The 24710-nt window shown below is 42.9% G+C and overlaps 1 protein-coding gene across 2 annotated transcripts in view; it reads right to left on the bottom strand.

The window, feature by feature from the left end:
• Window positions 1-24710, bottom strand: part of LOC117524148 (ephrin type-A receptor 6-like) — an 866515-nt gene that overhangs the window by 21995 nt on the left and 819810 nt on the right. For both annotated transcript variants that reach the window (XM_034185882.1, XM_034185881.1), the window contains one exon: window positions 365-426. In XM_034185882.1, coding sequence (XP_034041773.1) covers window positions 365-426 — 62 coding nt within the window. The remainder of the gene's footprint in view (window positions 1-364; window positions 427-24710) is intronic.

The raw sequence follows: 24710 nt of genomic DNA, 5'->3' as shown, positions 1-24710 counted from the left end.
AGTGTATGTGACATGATGATGACATCCCTGAAACATCATAAAATGTTGTATTTACTTTGCTAATATTGTTTGGGACATTTTTATGCTTAATCCACAGCTACTATGTACCAGATTTTTCAACAAGAAAACTGAACATAATCTTAATATTACTGGCAAGCTTGTAAAATGGTCTGAAGTTACAAAAGCATACATAGCACAGTGCCCCCCCCCCCCCGACAAATTGGCGTAATACTCACAATCATGTATTTTTTTCCTTAATTTCCTGAGGGTGTATCATAACAAAGGAACTGTGTTTATTTCTCACACACAAACCCCTTTTTGCCTGGAAAGGCTAGACTTGAGCTCTGATCACTGCAACACTCACCCTCAGAAAAGAATCCAGAGATCCGTTCTCCATGTACTCCACCACTATCATCACTGGCCTGCCTGCAAGCACACAAACACAACACTCATGTCTTCACAGAGCATGCTGTTGGGATTTCTGCCTTACTGGCCTGTGCAGCATACATGCTGTGAGACAAATATCACAGACTTGTGCAAAATCAGGCCATTTCTTTTTTTCAACCCCACACTGTTTTGCAGTATTGCATCAGTTCCGTGACAATATTTCAAATTTAGCAGTCAAGCAAGATGTCAAAAATGAACCAAATCCCTCATGGGCACAAACTATGTTGCAAATAAAAACTGTGTAGAAATACAGTTTTTTGAAGACATTGTCTCCCACTTTTATTACTGACAGTACAGTAATAACCCACATCATCCTATCAGTCACACAAGCTGTGCATGAAAGTGAGTGAAGCAAACCAGATTTGTTACAAACACACGGACACATTTTGTGAACTAAATTATAAAATCTGTGTCTTTGTGAATGTGTCCCTGTCCGTAAAGTGTGAGTTTGTGATCCTTTCATCAGAAATCCATCCAGATTGGTTCATTAGTGTCAGGATTATACAGAGTATCTGTCATGTCTGTTGTGTGTTCAGATGGATGGGGCTAAAATGAAGAGTTTGGAGGCAAAGATCAAGAACAATCACTTAAACATTGCCCCTTTATCTTGAATTGCCAACGGAAATCCAAATTTTATGTGAAACAAACTGAAATGTAAGCCTTGTGACTGCATGTAATGCTACTCAATATGCACGCACAAAAGCCATGCTTCTTACTTAGTTATGGCCTCTGAAAATTTAATGATCTATTGTGTGTAAAAACGCTTGAGATTCTTTGATGCTTAATGCAATATTTTTCTAAAACCCCTTGAAATAAATGAGTCTATACTACAGCACATCCTCATTGTTTGATTTCAAGTCAATTGTAAGTGGTGTATACAGTCAAAATTCAGTGGTTGGCACAGCTAACCGAAAAGTTAGCTTCGATAACCGCTAATCCGCTAACCAAAAAGTTAACTTTTATAATACTAAACTGATAAACCCCTACAAAAAATTAGTGGACGTTAGAGCTAACTGCTAACTTTTAGTATTGACTCCGGTACACTGTCAGCTACTGAATAAGCCAGTTTTGAGTTTAAGCACCGCAGGGGCTTCTGAGTAAATTCAAAGACTACCACAAACCTGAAACAAACAAACAAGCCAAAGCTTTTGTCTTTATGCACCCAAATTTTGCACCCAACATTATCATCCAGTAGATGGCAGTATTCTATGCATTCTGAAGGGGAGAGTGATGACAGGAACCTCATTTCCCATAATGCCTTTTGGAGCATGTGTCAGTTAACGCTCAAACCTTCAAAATTAGCGCATTACTTTAAAAAAATATGTGCGATATTTTCACTTTGTAAAAATGACAGAGTTGCTGTTAATGTTCTCAGAACTCAGAACTCAGAAGATGTTTATTGCCATTGCCAATGAACAGGATTCACAGACTAGGAATTTGCTTTGGTATAATGCTGCAACATTAAACAGAGAGCAATATAAAATGCTAAGATAAATATGTGCTAAAATAAGATAAATATAAGATAAAATATGAAATATGAAAGGCTATGTGCAACGACACAAACAGGACAACAGTGCAGTGGGAGGAGTGCAATTAAAAACCAAAGTGCATTTGTCTAAAGTGACCCGTGATAAAATGATAAAGTGACAGAGTTAAGGTTAAGGTGACTGAGTTATGAAGTGTTCATGAGTCTAACAGCAGAGGGGAAGAAACTGTTCTTATGGCGGGAGGTTCTGATCCGGATGGACCGTAGCCTCCTGCCCGAGGGGAGTGGTTCGAATAGACCGTGTGCAGGGTGAGAAGGGTCAGCTGTGATCTGACCTGCTTGGCCCAGAGTTCTGGAGATGTGCAGGTCGTGGAGAGATGGAAGGCTACAGTCGATCACCTTCTCAGCAGAGGCCACAATGTGCTGCAGTCTGTGTCTGTCCTGGCTGTGGCCCCGGCGTATCACACCGTGATGGAGGAGCAGAGGATGGACTTGATGATGGCTGTGTAGAACTGCACCATCAGCTGCGCAGGCAGCTTGGCCTTCTTCAGCTGCCGCAGGAAGTACATCCTCTGCTGGGCCTTCTTGATGAGGGAGCTGATGGTTGACTCCCACTTGAGGTCCTGCGTGATGGTGGTGCCGAGGAAGCGGTGACATTCCACAGTGGTGATGGGGCTGTTGGTGAGGGCGAGGGAGGGCGAGGGAGGGCGAGGAGGCTGTGGCTTTCCTGAAGTCCACGATCATCTCCACTGTTTTCTGGGCGTTGAGCTCCAAATTGTTGCTGCTGCACCAGGTCACCAGCCGGTCCACCTCCCTCCTGTAGGCAGACTCATCCCCATCCGAAATGAGTCCGATGAGGGTGGTGTCATCCGCAAACTTGATGAGCTTTACGGAGTCGTGGCTGGAGGTGCAGCAATTAGTGTACAGGGAGAAGAGCAGAGGGGAAAGGACACAGTCCTGTGGAGATCCTGTGCTGAGAGCTCGAGTGTTCGAGACGTTCTTTCCCAGCCTCACACGCTGACTCCGGTCCGTCAGGAAGTCTGTGATCCACCTGCAGGTGGAGTCGGGCACGTGGAGCAGAGAAAGCTTGTCCTGGAGCAAAGCTGGAAGGATGGTGTTGAATGCAGAGCTGAAGTCCACAAACAGGATCCTAGCATAGGTTCCTGGGGAGTCCAGGTGCTGCAGGATGGAGTGCAGGGCCAGGTTTATGGCATCATCTACAGACCTGTTGGCTCTGTAGGCAAACTGCAGGGGGTCCAGGAGGGGGACGGTGATGGACTTCAGGTAGGATAAAACCAGGCGTTTGAAGGTCTTCATGACTACAGACATGAGAGCCCAGGTCTGTAGTCATTAAGTCCAGTGACGCATGGTTTTCTTGGGGACTGGAACTATGATGGAGGACTTTGAAACAGACTGGAACATGGCATGACTCCAGGGAGGTGTTGAAGATCCCCGTGAAGACTGGGGCCAGCTCATCAGCACAGTGTCTCAGGGTGGCAGGAGAGACACAGTCTGGGCCTTACGTGGATTCAGCCTTTTGAAATGTCACGTCCTCACGTCCTCCTCTTGGACCAAGAGGGCAGCAGCGGGGGGAGGGGGGGCAGCGTGAGAGGGGGGAGGTCCAGAGTGTTTGAATATCCAGTTGTGTGGGGGGGGGGGAGGTGTGAGTCCATGACTTCAAAACGTGAATAGAAGACGTTCAGGTCATTGGCCAGCTTCAAGTCATCAATAGAACAAGGTGCTTTGGGCTTGTAGTTGGTAATCTCTTTCAACCCCCTCCACACAGAGGCCGAGTCGTTGGCAGAGAACCTTTGCTGCAGACGTGAACTGTACATGGATTTAGCCTTTGCCACCTCCTTGCTAAATCTGTACTTTGCACCTCTGTAGCTGTCTCTGTCTCCTTCTTTGAAAGCCACCTCTTTCTGCCGACGGAGCTGCCGGAGTTTAGGTGTGAACCAGGGCTGTCGTGATATATCTCACCCTGGTACGCTGTGGGATGATGCTGTCTTCACAGAAATGAATATACGATGTCACAGTGTCCGTGTAGTCATCTAGACTGTCTGTTGAAGCCTCAAACATATCCTAATCTGTAGTTGTAGTGCCCAAGCACGCGCGTAGCTCCTCTACAGCTTCATTGCTCCACACTTAGATGTCCCCACAACAGGTTTTAGAGAGTTTTTAGTCTCTGTCTGTACGCTGGGATCAAGTGGACCATCACGTGGTCTGAGAGTCCCAAAGCTGCACGGGCCACCGCGTGGTAGGCGCCACTCATTGTCGTGTAACAATGATCTAACGTGCTCCCTTCTCTGGTCGGGCATTTAACAAACTGTTTGTATTTTGGTAATTCCTGACTGAGATTCCCTTTGTTAAAATCACCGAGAATTATAACAAGGGAGTTCGGGAAAGTCTCTTTCCACGCTCATCTGATCCGCGAGCACGCGCTCGGCCTCGTGCACGTCCGTGCTCGGGGAATATTACACGGAGCAAAGTATGAAGGAGTTAAACTCACGTGGGAGAGTAAAACGGTCTACAGTTTATGAGGAGATATTCCAAGAGGGAGAGCAGTGTTGTGAGATCACAGGCACATCGGAGCACCAGGCGTTGTTGATATAGAAGCAGAGTCCTCCACCTCTTGTTCTTCCACCGGAGAGTGTTCGGTCTCTGTCTGCGCGGAGGAGTTGGAATCCCTCTATTTGAAGCGCGCAGTCCGGTGTCTGTGCATTTAACCACGTCTCCGTGAAGCACAGTACACAAGATGAGGAGAAATCACTATTCTTCTTCATCAGCAGTGCCAGCTCATCCATCTTGTTGCTGAGTGAGCAGACGTTGGAGAGAAATATCCCAGGTAGGGGCGTGCGTGTGCCCCTTTGTCTGAGGCGCACGAGAGCTCCAGCTTGTTTTCCTCTCCGCCGGCGTCTCACTCTTTTGGCCAAAAAGTGAACCAGTTCAGCTGCAGGCACTAAAAAAACTGGCGTAATGTCCGTGGATGTTGATGATCTGATGTTTAGAAGCTCCTCGTGGGTTGTAGGAGCACGATGACACACGATTTACGCACACAAAACAGACAAAACAGGGAGCACCAAAATACCAGGGCGCCTTCACGTGGCATTCATCTTGGAGACTAGTTGATAAACTGTCCGGAATTAGTTTTTTTTATAAATGAAACCATGAGTGAAAAGTGCCTTGCGTTTGATGTCTCCTACCACCGTCTGTGTTGTTGTATATGAAAAGTAAATGGCATGTTTTTGCAGCCACTGACAGCCACCCTGCCAGCTTCTGCTGGGGAGGGCTGAGCTCCTCACAGTGGCCTGACTGTTGCAAAACACACAGCAGAAAACTTGTATTATTTTAGGGTTCACAAATTCTTTTGACCATTAAGCTTTACTCACTATGCCAGCAAAAAAATGTTAGCGGACTGAAAGTTAGCAGAACTTAATTTAGCGGAAGCTAATTGGTCCGCTGATGGTTTTCAAAGTTAGCTGAAAAGCTAATCTGCTAATGAAGAAGGTAGCTTCTCTAATTATTGGTTAGCGGATTTGTGGAACTGTGCACACCACTGTCAAAATTATGTAACAGCCTACATACTTAACTGTATTTGTACATCTAACAATTTGTAAGCAAAGCTTTGACCCCCTGGAAATCGGAAAGTGAATAAAAACTGAAATAAATCTGTTAACGCTGCAGGTAGCTCAGTGTGATAAGTAGAGTTAGGCTCCTAATATGTAGACTTAGGTTCAATTCCTTGTCATGCTCCCTGTGTATGTCTGGAGACCAGACACTTAACCTTCACTGTCCCAGTCCGATGGACTGTAAATGGTTACCAGTCTTGGCTGGACAAGTAACCTGCATCAGAGTGGCATTCCATCCAGGGTGCAGACTCTAATCTGCTTCACGCTATACATTTTGGAGATAAGCACTGGCACCAGCGGGTCTCAGGGCCTAGATAAAATCTACTTTTATGGAAATGAAGTGGACATTCTACTTGAGAGGGCAGTAATGAATTGTAGTCGCAACGTTGCCTCATAGTCATAAGGTCCTGACTTTGCTTCTAACCTGGTCCTTTCTGTGTGAATTTGAATGTTAACTGGACACTACAGTATTATTAAGAAAATTAATACCCCTGAACACCAAGATTCCATTTGAAGTAAGGGCTAATCTTTCATGAGCAGTCAGATAATCTTTTATCATCAAGTGAAAGAGAATCAGAAGCGTTGTAGAAGAAACCAAGGCAGAGCTGATGAAGGACACAGGAAGTCTTTGTGCTGCTCTACATACAAAAGTTTCACTGCAGTTGAAAGTGTAATATCTTTCTGTACAGTTTAAACTTGATAAAATTTGCTTTAGTTCTGATACAAAATCTGACATTTTTAAGAAAAATGAGAACCTGCTAAGTTAGCAGGTTCTCATTTTTCTTAAAGCAGTGCTAACTGTAAAAGAAAAGCTAAGCTTCTCCACCTGTGAAAGAAGATGATAAAACTTTAACAGTGGGAAACATGCACATACTTCATTCTGACTTGCAGCAGCAACACCGATGAAACAACCTGTGGAAGATATTTTGGCTGCTCCATGATGAAGCTGCTAATTGACAGATTTAAAGTTTGCAGAAGACACTATGGAGACAGAACTCATTGCAGCATCTTGACTGTGGTGTAGGCCACTGACCACGAAGGCCAAATGTCAGGCATCCAACATGGCATCAGACATTCAAGATGTGCATGCAAGAACATTGTGCTGTGTAGCATGAGTACTGCACCACATTGTCTTCTTAAAAAACATCTAAGTATTGGCTACACATGGTGTTGAAGGACTGTAGATACTGCAGTTTCATTATGGCATAATTTTGTGACTTATGCTGCATTCACATGTTGGCTGTTAGAGGAACAGAGTAAATTGGATGTTCCATTGATTTCAGTGACAGGTTGACAGAAAAATTCTATGCACTGTGACTGCAATTATCATTAAATTAGATGGATTATTTAAGTGCAAAGTCACCACATTTTAATCACGTAAACATGAATAATTTGTGTGATATTACACCGAGAAATCTGTATATTAACAGTGAAGTGGCCTCTGTGTTTATGTATGCGTGTGTGTAACATTAATCATGGAGAAACTGGGGGAGAGCTGACATTTGTATGCTTTGTATTTTGGGTCAAGGATGAATGCCGCAAAAACTGGCGATAACCTAATAGCAACATTGGCAAACAAATTTTGAAAGTATCAATTATTTGCAAACAAAACTCTTTTAGACATTCATTCATTCAATGTACCTGAAGAACAAGCAGCTCAACGGGATGAGTTTGAGCTGCCAAAATGGAGACCTCAGTTTGATTGTCATCATACTGCCTGAAGGTGTTCTTGGACAAGACACTTCATCTACATTGTTACTGGTTACTGGTCTTGACTGGTGAATTACCTACGATCAACTAAAGTCACGCCTGGAACATTGCCCTGGTCCTGTCTCGCTGCATCCACCACACATGGAGCCTCCCAGGTCCCAGACGGCAACCGCATAGGTAGACACCAATCAATCCCCACTCTTTGAAGGTAACCAACTATCTGTAGTCAGGTAAAACATGAGTGTCCTCAACACTGAGGCACGTATGTACTTGATTATGGGAAATGTGCCACATGGCCAAAATGTTGTATCTGACATTCCCACATAATGCAAGTGATACTTGTCATCTGAATCTAACTTTTAATAAGACACTGGTGGTTTGACACAAAGCCATTTCAGCAGTACCCAAGCAAGAGACCTGGTACCAAAGACATCCAGTCTTCATCTTCAGTCAATGGTTAGCGTGCAAGTCTCACAACCACACAGTAAGACAGGAAGTACCAGAACCCTAAATACTTGGGCTTTTCTTCTCCTGCAAAGATATCAACCAGAGGTGGGATGAAGTCACCATCAAGTCACTTTCAAGTCATAATTCAGCAAGTCCCAAGTCAAGTCTCAAGTCACAATGACCACCAATTGTTTGCAAGCTGACTTGAGACTTGACTTGGGACTTGCAGATTGGTGAATTGAGAATGACTTCACAGTGACTTCGTCCCACCTCTGATCTCAACATTGCCAAACACCTTTTTCCAGTGACCTCATGACTGCATAAGCTCTTCCCAGTTGTCTCTCAACTTCAAAGGCTGAGGACCAAAAGATGAATGTCACTGATGAGATAAGTGAGTGTCTCTCCAAGTTCAACACTTTTTCTGCAAACAGATACAGTTTTGATGGCTGAGTCCAGGGAGTCACTCAAAACCTGGATCTCAGTCTTATCCAGAACAATCACAAATGATGGAGTGGCCTATGGAAACTTTTAGTAAGATCGTGGTGAACAAAAAGCAAAGATATGCCTCATATAATGGAGAATGAAAGCTGTTGAGTATTTCACACTCCTGACATCAACATACCCTGTCATGCTGTATCCATACAGCAACATGAAACATCTCACACATGCAAGGACATCATTAACTGGGGATATTTTGAAAATGTCTGACTTTATCTCATTCTTGATGAGAAACAACCTCTATCTGAGGCTTAAGTGGATTTTGGTACACCCACAATTGTATTGTTTGTGTGTGGCTGCTAATCTTTGAAAGACAATAGAATAAAAGGCTGAGGAAGCAAGAAATCAGCAGGTCATTCACACATAAAGTCACACCGCGCGATGGAGAAAACTTTCCTATCCTAACATGCTGTCCTGCCCCACAGGACCCACTCAGTATTCAGCCAATGTTTGCTCTAAACATTAGTTGGAACAGGTACAAACAATTTTCTTTACAAATGTTATTTTTCCCCCATAGAAGACCCTGTGGTGGTGCAGACTGACTGGTTTACAGCTGGGAGCCAGTTGTCCGGGCCTGTGTGCTGCAAACTGTACCGTGCTGAACTACTGGAAAGAGAAATAAAATCAGAATTACTGGAGTGAAGCAACACCATGATCTCGCACTTCAAATTCACAACAACTTTTTTTTTACTCTGGAGGAAGACACATGGAAATGTGAAAAAGTGCAAAATGGACAATGTGGCACTCACTACCGCAAACTCTAAGTTCCTCTGATTTGACATGACAAGCTGTAAGGTCCTTTCCAAACCGAATGAAGGGATTTCTGGAATGCACGGCTTCTGCTTCATCATGCAAAATACCATCAGTGCAAGACGTCACTTGTCAGAGATACCAGCTTTACAAATTTCAAAGAGACAAAGAATGTTCTATCTCCACTCAGTAAGTACAGATGGTGCACAAATGTCACCTACTGTCAATTTCATGTTCATTTTTCTATACAGTGCATGCGGAAAGTATTCACAGCACTTCACTTTTTCCACATTTTATGTTACAACCTTACAATGAAATAGAAAAATAATTTTTTCCCCCTCAACATTCTACTCACAACACCCTATAATGACAACATGATTTCTGTTTTAATTTTTTGCAAAAAGTATTAATCAAATGAAATCAATTTTATTTATATAGAGCCAAATCACAACAAACAGTCGCCCCAAGGCGCTTTATATTGTAAGGCAAAAGCCATACAATAATTACAGAAAAACCCCAACGGTCAAAATGACCCCCTATGAGCAAGCACTTGGCGACAGTGGGAAGGAAAACTCCCTTTTAACAGGAAGAAACCTCCAGCAGAACCAGGCTCAGGGAGGGGCAGTCTTCTGCTGGGACTGGTTGGGGCTGAGGGGAGAGAATCAAGAAAAAGACATGCTGTGGAAGAGAGCAGAGATCATTCACCAATGATTAAATGCAGAGTGGTGCATACAGAGCAAAAAGAGAAAGAAACACTCAGTGCATCATGGGAACCCCCCAGCAGTCTAAGTCTATAGCAGTATAACTAAGGGATGGTTCAGGGTCACCTGTACAAGAAATCACATGTACATAAGTATTCACAGCCTTTGCTCAATAGTTTGTTGATGCACCTTTGGCAGCAATTACAGCCTTATGTCTTCTTAAATATGATACCACAAGCTTGGCACACCTATCTTTGGGCAGTTTTGCCCATTCTGCTTTGCAGCACCTCTCAAGGTCCATCAGGTTGGATGGGGAGCATCAGTGCACAGCCATTTTCGGATCTCTCCAGAGATGTTCAATTGGATTCAGGTCTGGGCTCTGGCTGGGCCACTTGAGGACCTTCACAGAGTTGTCCTGAAGCCACTTCTTTGATATCTTGCCTGTGTGCTTAGGGTCATTGTCCTACTGAAAGATGAACAGACACCCCAGTCTGAGGTCAAGAGCGCTCTGGAGCAAGTTTTCATCCAAGATGTCTCTGTACATTGCTACATTTATCTTTCCCTCAATCCTGAGTAGTCTCCCAGTTCCTGCTGCTGAAAACATCCCCACAACATGATGCTGCCACCACCGTGCTTCACTGTAGGGATGGTGCCTGGTTTCCTCCAAATATGATGCCTGGCATTCACGCCAAAGAGTTCAAACTTTGTCTCATCAGACCAGAGAATTTTGTTCTCCTTGTCTGAGAGTACTTCAGGTGCCTTCTATGAGGTGGGCTTCACAGATAATTGGCAAAGCTTATGGGGAAAACCTGGTCTTGTTAGGAGAGAAGGCATCCATCCCACTTTGGACGGAGCAGCTCTCATCTCTAGAAATCTGGCCAATTTTATTAAACCCTCCAAATCGTGACTTATCCAGGGTTGGGACCAGGAAGCAGAGTTGTAGTCTTACACACCTCTCTGCAGCTTCTCTCCTCCTGCCATCCCCCCAATACCCCATCCCCGTAGAGATGGTGCCTGCTCCCAGACCACCAATAACCAGCAAAAATCTATTTAAGCATAAAAATTCAAAAGGAAAAAATGATATAGCACCTTCAACTGCACCACAGACTAAAACAGTTAAATGTGGTCTATTAAACATTAGGTCTCTCTCTTCTAAGTCCCTGTTAGTAAATGATATAATAATTGATCAACATATTGATTTATTCTGCCTTACAGAAACCTGGTTACAGCAGGATGAATATGTTAGTTTAAATGAGTCAACACCCCTTGAGTCACACTAACTGTCAAAATGCTCGAAGCACGGGTCGAGGAGGAGGAGTAGCAGCAATCTTCCACTCCAGCTTATTAATTAATCAAAGACCCAGACAGAGCTTTAATTCATTTGAAAGCTTGACTCTTAGTCTTGTCCATCCAAATTGGAAAGTCTCAAAAAACAGTTTTATTTGTATTATCTATCGTCCACCTGGTCGTTACTGTGAGTTTCTTTTGTGATTTTTCAGACCTTTTGTCTGACTTAGTGGTTAGCTCCGTTAAGATAATTATAGTGGGTGATTTTAACATACACATAGATGCTGAGAATGACAGCCTCAACACTAGACTCAGTTGGCTTCACTCAAAATGTAAATAAGCCCACCCACCACCTTAGCCACACTTTAGATATGTTCTGACATATGGCATAGAAATTGAAGACTTAACAGTATTCCCTGAAAACCCCTTTTTTGTCTGATCATTCTTAATAACATTTACATTTACTTTAATGGACTACCCAGCAGTGCGGAATAAGTTTCATTACAGTAGAAGTCTTTCTGAAAGCACTGTAACTAGGTTTAAGGATATGATTCCTTCTTTGTTATGTTCTTCAATGCCATATACCAACACAGTGCAGAGTAGCTACCTAACCTCTGTGAGTGAGATAGATTATCTCGTCAATAGCTTTACATCCTCATTGAGCACAACTTTGGATGCTGTAGCTCCTCTGAAAAGAGAGCCTTAAATCAGAAGTGCCTGACTCCATGATTATAACCCACAACCTCGCAGCTTAAAGCAGATAACCCGTAAGCTGGAGAGGAAATGGCGTCTCACTAATTTAGAAGATCTTCATTTAGCCTGGAAAAAGATCTGTTGCTCTATAAAAAGCCCTCCGTAAAGCTAGGACCATCTTACTACTCATCACTAATTGAAGAAAATAGAACAACCCCAGGTTTCTTTTCAGCACGTAGCCAGGCTGACAAAGAGTCAGAGCTCTATTGAGCCGAGTATTCCTTTAACTTTAACTAGTAATGACTTCATGACTTTCTTTGCTAATAAAATTTTAACTATTAGAGAAAAATTACTCATAACCATCCCAAAGACATATCTTTATGTTCAACTGCTTTCAGTAATGCTGGTATTTGGTTAGACTCTTTCTCTCCGATTGTTCTGTCTGAGTTACTTTCATTAGTCACTTCCTCTAAACCATCAACATGTCTATTAGACCCCATTCCTACCAGGCTGCTCAAGGAAGCCCTACCGTTAATTAATGCTTCAATCTTAAATATGATCAGTCTATCTTTATTAGTTGGCAATGTACCACAGGCTTTTAAGGTGGCAGTAATTAAACCATTACTTAAAAAGCCATCACTGACCCAGCTATCTTAGCTAATTATAGGCCAATCTCCAACCTTCCTTTTCTCTCAAAAATTCTTGAAAGGGTAGTTGTAAAACAGCTAACTGATCATCTGCAGAGGAATGGTCTATTTGAAGAGTTTCAGTCAGGTTTCAGAATTCATCATAGTACAGAAACAGCATTAGTGAAGGTTACAAATGATCTTCTTATGGCCTCAGGACAGTGGACTCATCTCTGTGCTCGTCCTGTTAGACTCAGTGCAGCTTTTGATACTGTTGACATAAAATTTTATTACAGAGATTAGAGCATGCCATAGGTATTAAAGGCACTGTGCTGCAGTGGTTTGAATCATATTTATCTAATAGATTACAATTTGTTCATGTAAATGGGGAGTCTTCTTCATGGACTAAAGTTAATTATGGAGTTCCACAAGGTTCTGTGCTAGGACCGATTTTATTCACTTTATACACGCTTCCCTTAGGCAGTATTATTAGAAAGCATTGCTTAAATTTTCATTGTTACGCAGATGATACCCAGCTTTATCTATCCATGAAGCCAGAGGACACACACCAATTAGTTAAACTGCAGGAATGTGTTTCAGACATAAAGACATGGATGACCTCTAATTTCCTGCTTTTAAATTCAGATAAAACTGACGTTATTGTACTTGGCCCCACAAATCTTAGAAACATGGTGTCTAACCAGATTCTTACTCTGGATGGCATTACCCTGACCTCCAGTAATACTGTGAGAAATCTTGGAGTTATTTTTGATCAGGATATGTCCTTCAATGCGCATATTAAGCAAATATGTAGGACTGCTTTTTTTGCATTTGCGCAATATCTCTAAAATTAGAAAGGTCTTGTCTCAGATTGATGCTGAAAAGCTAATTCATGCATTTATTTCTTCTAGGCTGGACCTGGCTTATCAGGTTGTCCTAAAAGTTCCCTGAAAAGCCTTCAGTTAATTAAAAATGCTGCAGCTAGAGTACTGACAGGGACTAGAAGGAGAGAGCATATTTCACCCATATTGGCTTCTCTTCATTGGCTCCCTGTTAATTCCAGAATAGAATTTAAAATTCTTCTTCTTACTTATAAGGTTTTGAATAATCAGGTCCCATCTTATCTTAGGGACCTCATAGTACTATATCACCCCAATAGAGCGCTTTGCTCTCAGACTGCAGGCTTACTTGTAGTTCCTAGGGTTTGTAAGAGTAGAATGGGAGGCAGAGCCTTCAGATTTCAGGCTCCTCTCCTGTGGAACCAGCTCCCAATTCGGAATAGGGAGACAGACACCCTCTCTACTTTTAAGATTAAGCTTAAAACTTTCCTTTTTGAAAAAGCTTATAGTTAGGGCTGGATCAGGTGACCCTGAACCATCCCTTAGTTATGCTGCTATAGACTTAGACTGCTGGGGGGTTCCCATGATGCACCCAGTGTTTCTTTTTATTCACCTCTTTTTGCTCTGTATGCACCACTCTGCTTTTAATCATTAGTGATTGATCTCTGCTCTCTTCCACAGCATGTCTTTTTCCTGATTCTCTCCCCTCAGCCCCAACCAGTCCCAGCAGAAGACTGCCCCTCCCTGAGCCTGGTTCTGCTGGAGGTTTCTTCCTGTTAAAAGGGAGTTTTCCTTCCCACTGTCGCCAAGTGCTTGCTCATAGGGGGTAGTTTTGACCGTTGGGGTTTTTCTGTAATTATTGTATGGCTTTTGCCTTACAATATAAAGCGGCTTGGGGTGACTGTTGTGATTTGGCGCTATATAAATAAAATTGATTTGATTTGATTTGCCTTGCCATATGCCTTTTACTAAGGAGTGGCTTCCCTCTGGCCACTCTACCATAGAGGCCTGATTGGTGAATTGCTGCAGAGATGGTTGGGCTTCTGGAAGGTTCTCCTCTCTCCACAGAGGAATGCTGGAGCTCTGACAGAGTGACCATCAGGTTTTTGGTCACCTCCCTGACTAAGGCCCTTCTCCCCTGATCGTTCAGTTTTGACAGGTGGCCAGCTTTGGGAAGAGTCCTGGTGGATCTGAACTTCTTCCATTTATGGATGGTGGAGGCCACTGTGCTCATTGGGACCTTCAAACCAGCAGAAATGTTTCTGTACCCTTCCCCAGATTTATGTCTCGAGACAATCCTGTGTCGGAGGTTGACAGACCAATGGTTTCACAGCTAGTTATCAAGTAAGAAGAAGAATTTTAAATTCTATTCTAGAATTAACAGGAAGCCAATGAAGAGAGGCCAATATGGGTGAGATATGCTCTCTCCTTCTAGTCCCCGTTAGTACTCTAGCTGCAGCATTTTGAATTAACTGAAGGCTTTTCAGGGAACTTTTAGGACAACCTGATAATAATGAATTACAATAGTCCAGCCTAGAGGAAATAAATGCATGAATTAGTTTTTCAGCATCACTCTGAGACAAGACCTTTCTAATTTTAGAGATATTGCGTAAATGCAAAAAAGCAGTCCTACATATTTGTTTAATATGCGCTTTGAATGACATATCCTGATCAAAAATGAGTCCAAGATTTCTCACAGTATTACTAGAGGTCAGGTAATGCCATTCAGAGTAAGGATCTGGTTAGACACCATGTTTCTAAGATTTGTGGGGCCAAGAACAATAACTTCAGTTTTATCTGAGTTTAAAAGCAGGAAATTAGAGGTCATCCATGTCTTTATGTCTGTAAGACAATCCTGCAGTTTAGCTAATTGGTGTGTGTCCTCTGGCTTCATGGATAGATAAAGCTGGGTATCATCTGCGTAACAATGAAAATTTAAGCAATGCTTTCTAATAATATTGCCTAAGGGAAGCATGTATAAAGTGAATAAAATTGGTCCTAGCACAGAACCTTGTGGAACTCCATAATTAACCTTAGTCTGTGAAGAAGATTCCCCATTTACATGAACAAATTGCAATCTATTAGATAAATATGATTCAAACCAACGCAGCACAGTGCCTTTAATACCTATGGCATGCTCTAATCTCTGTAATAAAATTTTATGGTCAACAGTATCAAAAGCAGCACTGAGGTCTAACAGAACAAGCACAGACATGAGTCCACTGTCTGAGGCCATAAGAAGATCATTTGTAACCTTCACTAATGCTGTTTCTGTACTACGATGAATTATAAAACCTGACTGAAACTCTTCAAATAGACCATTCCTCTGCAGATGATCAGTTAGCTGTTTTACAACTACCCTTTCAAGAATTTTTGAGAGAAAAGGAAGGTTGGAGATTGGCCTATAATTAGCTAAGATAGCTGGGTCAAGTGATGGCTTTTTAAGTAATGGTTTAATTACTGCCACCTTAAAAGCCTGTGGTACATAGCCAACTAATAAAGATAGATTGATCATATTTAAGATTGAATTATTAAATAATGGTAGGGCTTCCTGGAGCAGCCTGGTAGGAATGGGGTCTAATAGACATGTTGATGGTTTGGATGAAGTAACTAATGAAAGTAACTCAGACAGAACAATCTGAGAGAAAGAGTCTAACCAAATACCGGCATCACTGAAAGCAGCCAAAGATAACAATACGTCTTTGGGATGGTTATGAGTAATTTTTTCTCTAATAGTTAAAATTTTATTAGCAAAGAAAGTCATGAAGTCATTACTAGTTAAAGTTAAAGGAATACTCGGCTCAATAGAGCTCTGACTCTTTGTCAGCCTGGCTACAGTGCTGAAAAGAAACCTGGGGTTGTTCTTATTTTCTTCAATTAGTGATGAGTAGAAAGATGTCCTAGCTTTACAGAGGGCTTTTTTATAGTGCAACAGACTCTTTTTCCAGGCTAAGAGAAAATCTTCTAAATTAGTGAGATGCCATTTCCTCTCCAACTTACGGGTTATCTGCTTTAAGGTGCGAGTTTGTGAGTTATACCACGGAGTCAGGCACTTCTGATTTAAAGCTCTCTTTTTCAGAGGAGCTACAGCATCCAAAGTTGTCTTCAATGAGGATGTAAAACTACTGACGAGATACTCTATCTCACTTACAGAGTTTAGGTAGCTACTCTGCACTGTGTTGGTATATGGCATTAGAGAACATAAAGAAGGAATCATATCCTTAAACCTAGTTACAGCGCTTTCTGAAAGACTTCTAGTGTAATGAAACTTATTCCCCACTGCTGGGTAGTCCATCAGAGTAAATGTAAATGTTATTAAGAAATGATCAGACAGAAGGAAGTTTTCAGGGAATACTGTTAAGTCTTCATTTTCCATACCATAAGTCAGAACAAGATCTAAGATATGATTAAAGTGGTGGGTGGACTCATTTACATTTTGAACAAAGCCAACTGAGTCTAATAATAGATTAAATGCAGTGTTGAGGCTGTCATTCTCAGCATCTGTGTGTATGTTAAAATCGCCCACTATAATTATCTTATCTGAGCTAAGCACTAAGTCAGACAAAAGGTCTGAAAATTCACAGAGAAACTCACAGTAACGACCAGGAGGACGATAGATAACAACAAATAAAACTGTTTTTTGGGACTTCCAATTTGGATGGACAAGACTAAGAGTCAAGCTTTCAAATGAATTAAAGCTCTGTCTGGGTTTTTGATTAATTAATAAGCTGGAATGGAAGATTGCTGCTAATCCTCCGCCTCGGCCCATGCTACGAGCATTCTGGCAGTTAGTGTGACTCGGGGGTATTGACTCATTTAAACTAACATATTCATCCTGCTGTAACCAGGTTTCTGTAAGGCAGAATAAATCAATATGTTGATCAATTATTATATCATTTACTAACAGGGACTTAGAAGAGAGAGACCTAATGTTTAATAGACCACATTTAACTGTTTTAGTCTGTGGTGCAGTTGAAGGTGCTATATTATTTTTTCTTTTTGAATTTTTATGCTTAAATAGATTTTTGCTGGTTATTGGTGGTCTGGGAGCAGGCACCGTCTCTACGGGGATGGGGTAATGAGGGGATGGCAGGGGGAGAGAAGCTGCAGAGAGGTGTGTAAGACTACAACTCTGCTTCCTGGTCCCAACCCTGGATAGTCACGGTTTGGAGGATTTAAGAAAATTGGCCAGATTTCTAGAAATGAGAGCTGCTCCATCCAAAGTGGGATGGATGCCGTCTCTCCTAACAAGACCAGGTTTTCCCCAGAAGCTTTGCCAATTATCTATGAAGCCCACCTCATTTTTTGGACACCACTCAGACAGCCAGCAATTCAAGGAGAACATGCGGCTAAACATGTCACTCCCGGTCCGATTGGGGAGGGGCCCAGAGAAAACTACAGAGTCCGACATTGTTTTTGCAAAGTTACACACCGATTCAATGTTAATTTTAGTGACCTCCGATTGGCGTAACCGGGTGTCATTACTGCCGACGTGAATTACAATCTTACCAAATTTACGCTTAGCCTTAGCCAGCAGTTTCAAATTTCCTTCAATGTCGCCTGCTCAATAAGTATTGAAGATGTCACCATTTTATTCAGTAAATATATTTGTTCTCCATTCGACTGCTCGTGTTTTTCTTCGGGGTCACCACGCCAGATGCCCTTCCTGATACAACTCAAGTTTCACCTGGAGAAACACATACAGCCACTGGTGTTCCAAATAGGTCTCCCATCCAAGTACTAACCAGATCCTGCACTGCTTAGCTTCTGAGATCTGATGGGATCAGGCTGACACAAAGGAAACTGGCTGCTATTGCCTTGCTGAAATGTCTACCCTCATTTCATTTTCAACATCCTGGTATATTTTTTATCAAGAATGTTTCGATAGATTTTACCATTTAGCTTTCCTTTAATTATATGAAGTTTTCGTCTCATCCGACCAGACTATATGTTCCCAGGGCATGCTTTTTCTTCAGCAATAGAGTCTTATGTGGTGAGCATGCATTTTGAGTGCATTACTTATTGTTTTCTTTGAGACAATTGTACCTGCTAATTCCAGGTCTTTCTGAAGCGGTACTTTTCTCTTGAACAACTCTTCTGATAATTCGTTTCAGTCCTCTGTCAGTAATCTTAAGAGGAGCACCTGGACGTGGCTGGTTTATGGTAAATTGTTTTCTTTCCACTTTCAAATTAAGGCTCCAACAGTGCTCAATGGAACATTCAGAGGTCCTTCTGTAACCAATGCCATCAGTATGATTTGCAACAATTAGGTTGTGCAGATCTTGAGAGGGAGCTTTGTTTTTGCATGTCATGAGATTTTTCATGCGTGACACCTTGGTAATGAGACACCTTTTTATAGGCCATCAGCTGGGACTGAATGAGCTGACATTAATTTGCACTGACAAGGGGCCGGACTGCTTTCTAATTACTTAAAGATTTCAGCTAGTGTTTTGGCTTTCCATCTCTTTTGCACCTCCTTTTCATCAGGTGTTCAATACTTTTTTGCTGTGTCATTTAACATTATTACACATAATTTATGGACATCTATGGTTTGATTTCTTTGTGTGTGTGTGGATTACTTGTTTCCCACTTCTGGTGAAAATTTCACATCAATAGCAATAGAAATATATTTACTGAGAAAAAAATGTTCAACACTTATACCCACTGTATGACAATATTTTAGATCAATGTACAATAAATGTATAAAAATAAAAATGTGCCATGCAGGGCTGCAGTGCTACCTGCTGTTGGAGCTACACGGCAGGGAGCTGTGTACATTGCAAAAGGGCATATTTCTAAAATAAAACCATACACCAGTGCCATATGGATGTCTTTTCAAATTATTCCTTAATGTATTAAAAAAGTTCCTCAGTCACAGAAACTCTGATGTCCACATGGCTAAACTGCCCATAATTGTCTTGTTGAAATGATACATAATCGCTGTGTGCCAACCCTGAAAAAAGAATCTACACAAGTGTTTCTTCATAACAAGACTAAAGACTCAATAAAAATTTAATGTGTTTTCAGTTCAGTGGGAAGGTTCTTTTAGATTTTCTTAGCATTTATTGGCATGTTTCAGTGAGAATCCGAGACTCACATGCTTCACCCACTTATTGTGGAGAGAAACACACTGACATTGCAGAAACAGGAAAGATGGAAGCTACAGAGTCCACGGATACAGTGCATCCGTGCACTCCAGAGGATTAAACCTATGATTAAAATTAATTCAAATTACTGTTCCTGAATTTTTTTTTCATCTTCTACCGCTTAGTCTATCTCTATCTCTAAAATATCTCTAAAATCAGAAAGGTCTTGTCTCAGAGTGATGCTGAAAAACTAATTCATGCATTTATTTCCTCTAGGCTGGACTATTGTAATTCTTTATTATCAGGTTGTCCTAAAAGTTCCCTAAAAAGCCTTCAGTTAATTCAAAATGCTGCAGCTAGAGTACTGACGGGGACTAGCAGGAGAGAGCATATCTCACCTGTGTTGGCCTCTCTTCATTGGCTTCCTGTTAATTCTAGAATAGAATTTAAAATTCTTCTTCTTACTTATAAGGTTTTGAATAATCAGGTCCCATCTTATCTCAGGGACCTCGTAGTACCATATCACCCTAATAGAGCGCTTCGCTCTCAGACTGCAGGCTTACTTGTAGTTCCTAGGGTTTGTAAGAGTAGAATGGGAGGCAGAGCCTTCAGCTTTCAGGCTCCTCTCCTGTGGAACCAGCTCCCAATTCAGATCAGGGAGACAGATACCCTCTCTACTTTTAAGATTAGGCTTAAAACTTTCCTTTTCGCTAAGGCTTATAGTTAGGGCTGGATCGGGTGACCCTGGACTATCCCTTGGTTATGCTGCTTTAGACGTAGACTGTGGGGGGGTTCCCATGATGCACTGTTTCTTTCTCTTTTTGCTCTGTATGCATCACTCCGCATTTAATCATTAGTGATCGATCTCTGCCCCCCTCCACAGCATGTCTTTTTCCTGGTTCTTTCCCTCAGCCCCAACCAGTCTCAGCAGAAGACTGCCCCTCCCTGAGCCTGGTTCTGCTGGAGGTTTCTTCCTGTTAAGAGGGAGTTTTTCCTTCCCACTGTTGCCAAGTGCTTGCTCACAGGGGGTCGTTTTGACCGTTGGGGTTTTTCATGATTGTTGTATGGCCTTGCCTTACAATATAAAGCGCCTTGGGGCAACTGTTTGTTGTGATTTGGCGCTATATAAAAAAAAAGTTGATTGATTGATTGATAGTCCATTTAAGGGTCGCGGGGGCTGGAGCCTATCCCAGCAGCCATAGAGCACGAGGCGGGGTACACCCAGGACAGGACGCCAGTCTGTCGCAGGGCCACAATCAGACAAACAAACACAGACACACCCACACCCACACCCACACCTATGGACAATTTAAAGATTCCAATCCACCTAACCCGCATGTCTTTGGATGTGGGAGGAAACCGGAGCACCCGGAGGAAACCCACGCAAACATGGGGAGAACATGCAAACTCCACACAGAAAGGCCACGGGAATTGAACCCATGACCTTCTCGCTGTGAGGCAACAGTGCTAACCACTAGGGCGGTATGCATTTTCAGAGGCCCTCTGTCCATGCCCAGTCGCCCAAAATGACCAATATTCGCACGAGTTAGACGAGGGTGAATGTTGGTCATTTTGGGCAACTCAGCATGGATGGAGGGACTCTGAAAATGCATACCGCACAACAACTGCATGTTATTTGCATTATTATCACTGAGATACACAACACGTGGAATCACATTAGTAAGTCCCTTCGGCTACTCCCTTGTTTGCACTCGGGGTCGCCACAGCAAATCCAAGGTGGATCTGCATGTTGATTTGGCACAGGTTTTACGCCGGATGCCCTTCCTGACGCAACTCCACATTACATGGAGAAATGTGGCAGGGGTGGGATTTGAACCCAGAACCTTCCAAACTGAAACCAAGCGCATTAACCACTTGGCCCCCCCCCCCCGTAGTGGAATCACATTAACAATATTTAATGTCATTTCAAAATGCACGACATCCATCAAACGTGTACAGAAAAAGCTAGCTCACTTTAACTTTTGTCATGTTGGCTGGTACCGCGCTGCTCGCCAAATTCGCCAGGGCGCCCTCATCAAGCTAGCTGCTTTGGCTGCTGTTCATCGTCTGACTATCCATGATAAAATCATACGAAATATCCATATTGGGACCAAAACACACTTCTCGCCTGTTCATGTTATCGTCTGTGGACAGTTCTTGGGTTGCGCATGCTATGACGTCATTACTTTATGCACAGCCGGCAGGTATTGGGATACCCACCACTACTGCGGGCGGGTATAGACAGGTAGCGTAAATGTAAATCTATGCTACTGGCACAGCAACACCTCAGGAAGTGATAATAATAATATAATAACATACTTTTGGAGGGCGGTATGCATTTTCAGAGGTCCGACGTCCATGCCCAGTCACCCAAAATGACAGATATTCACCCTCGTCTAACTCGGTCGAATATCTGTCATTTTGGGTGACTGGGCATGGACGGAGGGACTCTGAAAATGCATACCGCACGACAACTGCATGTTATTTGCATTATTATCACTGAGATACACAACACGTGGAATCACATTAACAATATTTAATGTAATTTCAAAATGCACGACACCCAGCAAACATGTACAGAAAAAGTTGGCTCACTTTAACGTTTGTCATGTTGGCTGGTACCGCGCTGCTCGCCAAATTCACCAGGGCACCCTCTTCAAGCTAGCTGCTTTGGCTGCTGTTCATTGTTGGACTATCCATGAGAAAATCATCTGTAATATCCATATTGGGACCAACACACACTTCTGGCCTTTTCATCTTTTTATCTGCGTACAGTTCTTGGGCTGTGTGCTATGACGTCATCAGTTTATGCCCGCTGTGCATAAACTGATGACATCACTACTACGGGCAGGTATAGCCAGGTAGCGTAAATGTAAATCTATGCTACCAACCTAGCAACGCCTCACTAAGTGATAATAATGATTAATATCATTCCATGTTAGGCTGTGTGACATACTATATATATTTCAGACTATAAAAATGTATATTGATATTTCAGACAATATTTTAGTCTGTATATTTTAATGCTAGTGTCACAGATGTTAAGCTTGACAATACTGGGCATTCTGTTTATCATACAGTAACTGGAGCTATTTACTTCCAACATTCTCTTTACATGATAGCCTGTCCACCAAACACTGAAGTGAATGCCTAAGACCAATATTTAAAAGGTGTATACTACAATATTTACTTCCTTTGGTTGGAAACACTCCGACTCCGAGTGTTTCCTCGGAGCAGCGGCTCGGAGTCGAGCTGCTGCTCCTCCATGTCGAAAGGAGTCAGTTGAGGTGGCTCGGGCATCTTTTCCGGATGTCCCCTGGACGCCTCGCTGGAGAGGTGTTCGGGGCACGTCCCATTGGGAGGAGGCCCCGGGGAAGACCCAGGACACGCTGGAAGGATTACATCTCTCGGCTGGCTTGGGAACGCCTTGGGGTTCCCCCGGAGGAGCTGGGGGAGGTGTGTGTGGATCGGCAGGTCTGGGCGGCTTTGCTTGAGCTGCTGCCCCCGCGACCCGACTCCGGATAAAGCGGAAGAAAATGGATGGATGGATGGATGGTTGGAAACAGGGAGACTGTCATGACGGGTGGGTGCCAGGCACCCAGAGTGGCTGGACCCGCAATGCAGACTCCCAGACTAGGCTTAGGAGTTAAAGTAATCATGGTCTTTATTCCAGGCTCAGGTTCGGTACACAGGTGATCAGTCAGTGGAGCAGAGGTACAATCAGGATTAGGCAAAAATGCTGTCATGGATGAGCAGGGTTCAGTGGCATGAGCAAGAGCAAACACAGACATCAGGGAAGAGGCAGAAGGTGCAATTGAGGAAAACAGAACAGGATCTGGTAACACGGCTAGGCAAAACAGGACTGAATATGAGAGCTGGAATGTGTACAAAGATGACAAACTGGCAGAGGTGTGTTGGCTGGGAAGGGTATAAATAGGCAGAAGTTAACTAGGTGCACGTGAGGTGAATGATCTCAAAAGGGGGCGTGGCTGGAGGGCAAAGGTTGTGCACTGTGCAAGATAGTGAGGTGGAGACAACACAACGTGGACTGATGAAAAGCCAAAGACACATGAACGGGTGCCAAGAGCGTGAGTGGATGAAAACACAAAGCAGAAAGATACACAGTGAGAGAGGAGGACACAAAAGCTGGTGAAGTGACAACACAATCATATATGAGTGAGGGACGAAGACACAATGGAAGGTGCAGGGGCGTGGAGTGACAACAAACAAATGTAAATGAGGAACAACTGAGAACAAAGCTAAAACAGAAACTGAGGGCAGAATATAATACTACTATGAACCAGAATGAAGAGGGCATGACATGAGAACAGAAAAGTGAACCAAATGATAAACTACATAAGAACTGATCAGAGAATAACAAGAAAATAAACACTAAGACAAAACTGGAACAAACTAAGAAATAAACTATAAGTAAAACAGAGACTAAGTGATAACAGAAAACAAAACCCGATTCAAAAACAGACAATATCACATAAGGGAAGAACAGAATAAACAAGTAGTAAACTAATGATCACTCACTCACTTATCTTCAACCGCTTTTCCGGGTTTGGGTCGCGGGGGCAACAACTCCAGCAGGGGACCCCACACTTCTCTTTCCCGTGCCACATTAACCATCTCTGACTGGGGGATTTCGAGGCATTCCCAGGCCGGTGTGGAGATATAATCTCTCCACCTAGACCTGGGTCTTCCCTGGGGTCTCCTCCCAGATGGACGGGCCTGGAACACCTCCCTTGGGAGGCACCCAGGAGGCATCCTTACCAGATGCCCGAAGCACCTCAGCTGGCTCCTTTCAACAGGAAGGAGCAGCGACTCTACTCCGAGCTCCCCACAGATGACCGAACTTCTCACCCTATCTCTAAGGGAGACACTAGCCACCCTCCTGAGGAAGCCCATTTTGGCCACTTGTACCCGTAATCTAGTTCTTTCGGTCATGACCCAACACTCATGACCATAGGTGAGAGGAGAAATGAAGATTGACCAGTAGATCGACAGCTTCGCCTTTTGGGTCAGCTCCCTTTTTGTCACAACAGTATGGTAGAGCGAATGCAATACCGCCCCTGCTGCACTGATTCTCCAGCCAATCTCACACTCCATCGTCCCCTCACTCATGAACAAGACCCCGAGGTACTTGAACTCCTTCACTTGGGGCAAGGCCGCATTCCCTAACCGGCTGAACAAAACTAGAATGAAACTGAACTATGGTCAAAGTATGAAAACTATCAAAGAAACAAAGTGGCAAAGCAAAATAGAAGAGAGAATAAACACATAACAAAAATAAAACAATAATAAATCAAAGCTGGGGCAGACGGTGAGAAAAGAAAGAGGGAAAAATTGAATCAAAGCCTGATCAGGTCCAAATCTTGACAGAGACAACAACACTTATACTTTAATCACGTACCTCTGGTAAATTTCTTTCCACCATTAAAAGATGTACATGGGCAGCTGATCTGCTCTGTGTCAGCCTGATCCCAGCAGAGCTCAGAAGCTAAG

Source organism: Thalassophryne amazonica, chromosome 14 (assembly GCF_902500255.1).
Source record: "Thalassophryne amazonica chromosome 14, fThaAma1.1, whole genome shotgun sequence".
Lineage (NCBI taxonomy): Eukaryota > Metazoa > Chordata > Actinopteri > Batrachoidiformes > Batrachoididae > Thalassophryne > Thalassophryne amazonica.
This window is presented reverse-complemented; position numbering and strand designations above follow the sequence as displayed.